At 44.3% G+C, this 8,425-nt stretch overlaps 1 protein-coding gene and 1 long non-coding RNA gene across 2 annotated transcripts in view; one reads left to right on the top strand and one right to left on the bottom strand.

Moving 5' to 3' along the window:
* Positions 1 to 8,425, top strand: part of LOC129784904 (uncharacterized) — an 86,391-nt gene that overhangs the window by 26,877 nt on the left and 51,089 nt on the right. The gene's annotated exons all lie outside the window — the stretch shown is intronic.
* MAP1LC3C (microtubule associated protein 1 light chain 3 gamma) lies at positions 5,408 to 7,451 on the bottom strand. The gene is made up of 4 exons (XM_055810757.1): positions 7,326 to 7,451; positions 7,163 to 7,218; positions 6,922 to 7,028; positions 5,408 to 5,945 (listed from the first exon to the last, which is right to left on the bottom strand). The coding sequence occupies exons 1-4, from the start codon at positions 7,381 to 7,383 to the stop codon at positions 5,735 to 5,737; spliced, it is 432 nt and encodes a 143-aa protein (XP_055666732.1). The 5' UTR covers positions 7,384 to 7,451; the 3' UTR covers positions 5,408 to 5,734.

The following is an 8,425-nucleotide window of genomic DNA, read 5'->3' as shown; positions in this document are numbered from 1 at the left end:
GAAAATGAGTTACTCTTCCTCAGCCGGTCAGCATTCAAGTATGCAGTGCATATCGCTATCTGACTTTAATTTTTGACCATAGATGCAGCATTTTAGGGGAGGAGGGTCAGACAGAGACCATGCTCATACCCATCACTTGACATTAAGTTTTTAAGTTCTCAGAATAAGGGCCAAGTCGCCTTGTGAAGTAGTGCCAGCGCCAAGAATAGAATTCCTTTACTTGCCATGTCTTCCTTTCAGCACCCTCCCGTGTGGTTTTTTCCATTGACGGAATTCGCTTTTTATTCAGGAAAAGGCTATATCCACCCTCCATCTGTGAGCATGTGCGTGCGTGTTTTCTTTCTCATAACTTCTCTTTGTGAGCTAATGGTGTAAGAGTTGCCTTAGTGAGGTCACACTGAGGCTCAGGCTTTCCAAGCTGTCACAGGCAGGCTTGGGAAGAATACGTGGCTGCAGCTGCTTTGGGTGGAAGCACTGATGCACACGCTTAACCCCCTGGCCCTCCATCCCCTCTTCTCACCCACCAGTTAGCTGACCTAAAGATTTCCCTGCAAATCCATCTGGCAGGCTGTAAAGTCTTGGCTCTGTTCTTGAGAACGGGAAATAAGCTTCAGGTCTACCTGGGATGTCTCGATCGACAGCAGATGAACCCAGTTCTTTTTGCTTCACCCAAGGACTGTAATGGAAAGCCTTCCCACCTTTCTGACGTGTAACAGGCTTGGGCTGAAGGCCTGATGAAGATCCAGACCGTGCTTTTGTTACAGAAAGAAAGCGAAGCCAGGGTCTTGGAGTATTGCAAAAATAAACGCCATGGACCAAGCCCACCCTGCAACAAATCACAGGCATACTCATAAAGGCCCTTTACAGTCTCTGTCGGACATGATGTAAGTGTTGAGTGGCCTGAGCAGCCCCTCCTCAGCCCCAGCCTGCTCTGGAAACTCCACGTGCACCCAGCCAGGCACACCCCCTCCCCACTGAGTCTGCTGCTGCAGGGGCAGGGACAGCACTGCTTTTCACTCTGGCATCGATGCTTGCTATATGTTCTTCAAAACCCACCCAGGCTATGCTGCTATAGCCGTGTGCCACAGGAACATTATGGCCACAAGAGAAGTGTTAGGCAGAAAAGAAGAGGCAGGGAGCGATGATGACTTTCTGGAGGTGAGCCTTAAGGGCATTACCCACCTTCATTAAAATTATATTCATGTTCCTCTAAACTAGGGCCAGGCCATTATTTATTACACGACCTAACTGCTTTTCCTTGTTGTGGACTGTATAGGAACAAGTAGCAGATAACTAGGAAACTTGTGCTCTTAAGGAGCAACCTAAAAACATCGGGGCAGGGGGTGGGGGGGGGGCAGGAAGTGGCTACAGCTGCCATTATACCATTACAAAACATCTTTGGAAGGTTAAAGAATCTAAGCACATCTCAGTAGGCAGAATTTTTTTTTTTCCCCTCTAAAGTTTGAAAATGATCCAAAACCACAGAAAAAGAATAGGATATTTTACAATTCAGGAGAGCTGTCTAGAAATCTTTCTGGAACAGTGATCCTTAAGGGGAGCGTCTGTGCCATTAGAAGTTTTGTACATAGGTTGTACTGTAGCATATATGACACTGCGTTTCTCAACCACCTTTCAAGGATCCCTGGAAGTTTTCCACAAAAACGCTTCTACTGTTCCCCTCCACTTCATAGTCCGTAAGTTAAAAACCAGCATTCTGAAGATAGTTTCTCTCTCTGTTAGGTCTTTTGGTTTTCTTCCCCTAGTTTTTATATGGACTTTCTTGAAAAGGGAATACAGCAATGCAATTTTAAGCTGAAAGTTATATTCTGTCCTATTATTTCATTTGACCTTCTTAATATATTGTATTTTACATAAGCGAAACAAAAGCCTCATTTGAAGAGGGGGACACAGTCTGTCACTTAGTGTGTTTAACAGTGTATCATTTTAAATATTTTTACCCTGAAGCTGCCACCATCTGGAAGTAGTTAGCATGGGGAAAACAATAAATAGCCCATCTATGTTCACAAGACTTGTTGCCTGCAGTATTTGGGCGAGAAGATTAGTATCCCCATTCATTAGTTTATTTATTCTACCCACACACAATGTGAAGTCATTTTTAAATTCAAACAGTTTGGAAAGCTCCTGCTGTTGCTTATGTGCTAAAGCCCAAGCTGAGGTTATCATGTTTGCCTTGCAGCAACAAACGTCAATTTGCACTCCATAAAGCATGGTACACAGCTTGTAGCTGTGTTTGTAGATGGCTGTAGGACATCAGCTGTAGCAAGGAAAGTACAGACAGATGAATCTCTAGTCTTAGCAGGCACACACACACAAAAAAATTATTCTACCCACTTGAAATTCAAATGCATTGCTAAGACATTTTTTTAAAAACTAAACCCAAGAGCTTATAAGTGGTTTTTCTGAATTGCTACTGTGTTCTTCTCCAGTTGCCCTGATGAGCATTCAGAGCTCACGCAGCCCACAGCATGCCCCTCAGGACTGAAGTTTGCTCAAGTCTTGAAAACAAGAAGGTGATCGTGTTCCCAGAGCCGCCACTGTGCAGGCATACATTACAGAACGGAATGGCATGTTTCATTAAAATATCATTTTTGTGCAGCAAGGTTACAGCCTCAGATTTTAGTTGCTTTCCTACTTCCCTTTCAATAACTCCAGCAGTATTTGTGGTTATTAACATAACTTTTTTAGTACCTTGGTGAACTCACAAAAAACAGAGCTTATTTTTTTTTCTTTCCTGTATGATTCCACTTGGCTATGTCAAAGTCACAACTCCCCCAGTACTCTATTTTAGACAATACTCAAAAAAACCCAAAAAATCCCCAAACCAAAACAAAAATAACCCAAACCACAGGACTTCAACAGCAAGGGCAATTTCAGTCCTCATCCCACACTTATATTCAGTATCCTTTTAGTTTCATCGGGTTTATATTTGAAAATGGGGCTGAGTGCTGTGGACCCAATCCAACGAGTTACTTCAGCAGAACACGTACATACGTAAGGACTTTGAAGCCAAAGCACCAAGTACCTTCCAGGATTCAGTCGGTAGTCTATGGCAGAAACAGAAGTATCCTCAGAATGTTTCCTTTTCTCTGTTAGATTTTTTGGATATTAAAGAACACACGTCCATATCGTAATTCAGAAATCAAGATACTTTTACAAACAAGTGGCATCTCTGCCATGTTTTTTTACATCGGGGGTATGTTGGGAAGAACTATAGAATTTACTTACCAGAGTATGGTGTCCTTTGTTGCAAAAAAATATGTACCTGTCTCTAATCAATAGGTATTTGCTCGAGCAAATATTAGGTCTTCAACAGCAGCTACATTGGAAGTAGCTGCAGTTATCTCAGTTGCTTATGTTACTCAGAGCAAAGTTTTTCTGTTTGCTTCTTTTCTAATCCTTGTTCCCTGCACTTCAAGGGATGATAGGCTGAATCCAAAGCCTCTAGTGATACTAAAGCAACTCCACGAGCAGGGTAACTAATTTATTTGGACAATCTAATTCGTAGTTTATTATTTTAAGGCTTTTTGAAAACTGTCTTCAAAGGTTAGTCCTATCTGCTTTAACACCTGGTAGAATGGCAACTCTGTTACTATTACCCAATGGTGAAGTTTTCCCAGTTCACGGGACTTCTTTCTAGGTTCAGCAGGCCAGTTTAAACAGGCTTATAATGATGCTCTTTACCTGCAACTGACCTTCTCCTTGTGTAACTTTTTTGGCTGGTCCTTGACTCAGCCTGTTAGACATCATAGCCTAATGTCAGTAAATGCTGGAGGGATCAACACTTACACCTCAGCCACTACATTACAAACCAAAGAAAGTTGGCCGTTAGACATAAAATTGCTCCAGCCAAGAATCTGTAGTGCTTTTCATGTACCAAGTATCACACAAGACAGGAAAACAGAGAAGCCAATGAAGCAAAATAGAAGCCCAGCCCTTAGAGAAGCAAAAGAGCCTGAACACAGTGAGGTGTCCCCATGCTCCCCCTACCCCAAGGTTCCCACAGCTGTTCAGCATTGCTGTGTGGTGCTCCTGCCAAGCAGGTGTCTCTGCTTCCCTGAGGGCTGGTAACAAATGACTATTTGAGTTCAATTTGTGCAATGGAAACTGTTTCCATTACAAGCATAAGTGAAATCTATCCAAGCAACTGATTCTGGGATCCCAAAGCCCACGTGTTTTCATAACCTATACCGACATAGCCTTAGCCTTTCCACAGAGTCAGTCAGGTCAATGATTTCTTTGTTCCTCAGCTCATGAAACATGAGTTGGCAAACACTGTCTTCACTAAAGAGGGTACTCCTCTAAAACCCCTGGTTTAGAGGCTTGAACCCAGGTCTGCTCAGAGCTTTAAGTTCAAGAGATTGTTACTGCAAGAGACCCACTGCAAAGAGCTTACACACACATTCCTTCCTTATGCATAATTTAAATACTGTCAACACTTCTTTCTTTGCAGTCTAGTAATTCCTACATTAATCATCCTGCAGATCAGTTTGGTACTGCACAGAAGGATTGCATCATATTGTAACAATTTGACCAATCCTAAACTAAGGCTGCCAGATGTTGATTAATTAACTGCCTACTGTGACAGATTTTTAAGTGACCTGGTGTTTTAAGTTGATCATGCACAATCAGAACACTTACAACTTCCCAATACATTCCTCACATATGAGAAAACCAGGAAAGATAGCTTGAGCTATACTTCAGACTAAGCCTCTTGTCAAGTGTTCCTTTAATAGGTGTTTAGGAACCAAGTCTGTATGTTGAGATGAATCAGTATCTCACTACATGACAGTTTTGACATTTTCTAGAGGCACTGGAACACCTCTTAATCACCAGGTATGTGACATAGCTCTATCCATCCTTGGAAGAAGGCTCACTGAAGTCCTTCAGGGGAACTGACAAGCAGGTGGCTTTAGCGGATGGATATGACAGTTTATCTACAGCAGCCAGACTGGCAGAATTTAGTAGTAAGAACAGATGAGCACTTGATTAAACTACAGTTCAAGTCATGCTATCTGCATTTAGGTTATGCTGACGACTAGTTGGTTTTGCTTATTTAAACAAGTAGTTACCTGTATCACAGATATTCAGTGTTTTCTGCAACAGCTGACAGTAGTTTACCCAGGTGTTAAACCTAACACTGCATTTGAACCCTGCTCTAGCACAGTCTGCTTAATCTTGCAGCTCAGGTATCTAACTTAAGAACCATTTATAGGTATGGTTTTGCTCCTCTATGACCTCTTGTTATTGGCATTGAGAAACTCAAGAGCTGTGCAAGCAATGCTTCATTCAAGAGGTATTGAGTTCAAATTCCCAGAATCATTCTAGGACCTTCTCCTAGACAGACTTTTACAGTCTTTCCCCAGATTAAAACTAACATACAACTTAATACTTAAAAGTTTCTTTATTTTACTCTTAGACTTAGGCTTTAAGGACACCTTAAAAATCAGTTACATAACAAGGACTGATATTGCCAAAAAGTGGAGATACAATTCCAAAAAAACCCTGTAGTGTCTTCAAATATAAAAATATATATCCAAATTATTAACTAGGAAAAGTGTACCACCATTTCTGCCTTGAGCTGGTCCTGCCAGCTTTTGGGTCATAACTCCCCACTACAGAGCTCAAGAGCTCCCATTGGAAGGAGCATCTCCAAGGTTCATGTCACAGGCATGATTCATAGCAAACTGTTTCGCTGCAGCACATGGACCAAGCCTTAAGTTTTTTGAAGGCATTCTGTAGTTTTCCCTTGAGCAGCGAGTAAAGAGCATCCAAACATCTCCTGGGAAGCATATGTCATATACACAAAGCCGTCTTCATCTCTGTAGTCCCTGTACACTTCTGCCATTGTCAAGGACATACTGGCTAGGCTTTTGTTGTTCACCAGCAGGTAGAAAGCTTGTGTAGCAGTTAGAGCCATCCTGCTTCTAATTGAAGAAGGGAGGAGAAACAAAGGATTAAGCCTTAGCAAATCTAGTAAGATTTCAACTTTAGTTTATGAAAGACGTAAGGCTGAGCAGCTGCATGAACTGTGTACAAGAAATGCTGTGTAAAGTCATGATGTGGTTTAACGTTTTCGTTAGCATGTATGTTTGGAAGCTGAAAGGCTTGTGCTTGGAGGAAAGGCTTACATTGTTAGACCATGAGTGCTACTGAGGCTGGGCTTTGGGCTCCCAATTAGCAGGGTGAAAGTGCTGAGTAGAAACAAAAAGCTTCTGCAGTACAGCTGTAGTAAAGGATTCCAGCATGGTCTGTTACACTTATTATAAAGTCTATCTTCAAAAAAAAAGAGTCCTTTTCAGAGATGTCACATATGGGGATCAGGACCCAAGTTGTCCAAGAGCCAAAAGCATCTTTTACACAACATCTAGAGAAATCTTTTCCATACTCTAAAAAACATGCTGAAAGCACATAGCTTTCATGCTTTCTCAGAGAACATCACTAAGCACTTTGGGAGACTTTTCCCTGTAGTGTTTTTACAAAAGAAAACTTCAGAAGCACATTTCATGTCACTCACACCTAAGAGTTACTTTGAACCTGAGCAAATTCAGCAAGGCACAGTAAGAGAGCAAGGCAGTGACAGCTGTAAGCAGAACAGAAGCACAGAGCCCCAGCAGCAAGTTCATCAGGCACAAAGAAAGCAGAACAGGAGCCTAGTATACACTCACTACGGTTAGGGGAAGAGACTTTATGGATCCAAAAAAGCATAAATCACATTTCCCCCTCCTCCCCCCAAATGCACCTGTGAAAACATCTGTTGATTTTCTTTAAAGCCTTACAAGAGAGGGAAGCCGGTGCTAACACCTTTATCCTCCTCCCCACCAGATAAGACAGATGCTCCAGCACAGCACCAGAAAGTACCTGCCGGGAGGGCAGCACCAGCCCCACTGCAACACTGCATACCTGATGATGGTTATGAACTGTGTCATGGTCAGCTCCTCGGGAACCAGAAACTTGGTTTTGTCCAGGAGAGGAAGGTATTTCTCTTTATGGTATCTCTCAACAATTACCTGGGTTTTATTAGAAACACAATTAGTAAAACAGAAAACATCCAGGTCCCCCCCTTCCACTCCCGCACTTTAGAGAGTCGCTCCAAACGTTTGTCAAGAGCGGCAGCAACCCCCAGAACAAAACTCAGATTTACCGGGATTTTTGTTGGGAACTTCGCCCGGATTCCTGCTACTTCTTCCAGCCGGGTGGCTGCGCGGGAGAGAGAACAAGAGTTACGCGTGCGCGCAGCCCCCCCCTACCAGCACCGCGCAGCCCACCAGCACCGCTCAGCCCCGCCGCCGCCGCGCAGCCCCTACCGAAACTCTTGCGCAGCTTGAAGGGCCTGGCCGCCGGCGCCCCGGGCATCGCTTGCATCCTCCCGCCGCCGTGCTACGGGGATGCCGCTGCTGCCCTGCGCCTCTTATGGTGCCGGCGCAGGCTCCGCCCCGGCGTGCTGCGCCGTGCCTTCAGCCGTGCCGTGCCGTGCCGAGCCGGCCCCTGCCGGCAGCAGGCAGCCCCCGGGCGCTCCGGTCTCCCCTCGCCCCTTTTCTCCTGCCCGCTCGCCGCCGCCAAGGGGAGGCGCGGTGTGCTGCTGCTGCGCCCGCCGCCCTCTATCCTAGCAGCATCCTTCTCCTGCGCTGCTCCCGCGGGTGGCGATGACCCCAGCTGCGGGATGGTTTGCGTGCAAGGCAATGTGATGCTTTCTGAGAGGTCTTTGGCTACCCTGTGGGGTGGTTGGAGGGTGCAGCTCAAGGCTGGACCGTCTCCATCTGTCTACCCTTTCCAGATGGACGGTTCAGAAGGCCAGTTACCTTCTTCCTACTTATAAACTGCTTTCAAACTACTTCTTTGGTTTTAGAAAAATAAAAAGTAAAAAATTTACATTTTTCATATCCTCAGGCTACCGGATTGCTTATTTTCTGAATGACTTGGGAGGTGAGTTTTAACTCTGTTTTTGTCTCTAAGGCACAGTTGTGATTTTCCAAGCAGACTTCAGGTCCATCTAGATGCCAAATATGATGAGACAGATTCCCTGCCTTTTGGATTGCTTGTTCACCTGCTTTTACTTTAGCTGTCAGGATGGCTTTGCGGCCAAACAAGGCTCAGCAAGGAGTCAAGTTAACTCAAGGCTGGTTGCTGTGTGTAAAAATCATCTCGTTGGGTGGCTGGAATTGATCCCCAATACTCATTTGCTTTGCTCATCCCTTTAAAATAGAGTGGGTTTCATTTTACTTGATCTGCCAGGCTAAGGGCAACTGGAAGTTGCTAAGGTTTGAGAGTTATATTTTATGAGCTATGGGTTTGGCTGCTTTTTCAAGGCAAAACCGATGGCTGTCACCTACGATCACTTTGGAAAGGATCACCTTTATTAAAGTGCATGTGCACTATGCATCCATGTGTCAGGATTTTCAACCAG

Source organism: Falco peregrinus, chromosome 7 (assembly GCF_023634155.1).
Source record: "Falco peregrinus isolate bFalPer1 chromosome 7, bFalPer1.pri, whole genome shotgun sequence".
Lineage (NCBI taxonomy): Eukaryota > Metazoa > Chordata > Aves > Falconiformes > Falconidae > Falco > Falco peregrinus.
Note: the sequence above shows the minus strand (reverse complement) of the source record. Positions and strands in the feature narration are given on the sequence as shown.

Excerpts from the sequence above, each read along its gene's own strand:
- MAP1LC3C (XM_055810757.1), bottom strand. The coding sequence starts at position 7,383 with ATGCAAGCGATGCCCGGGGCGCCGGCGGCCAGGCCCTTCAAGCTGCGC. Across the intron at positions 7,219-7,325 it reads CAAGCTGCGCAAGAGTTTCG|CCACCCGGCTGGAAGAAGTA; the intron begins GTAGGGGCTGCG and ends TCTCCCGCGCAG. Across the intron at positions 7,029-7,162 it reads AGTTCCCAACAAAAATCCCG|GTAATTGTTGAGAGATACCA; the intron begins GTAAATCTGAGT and ends AATAAAACCCAG.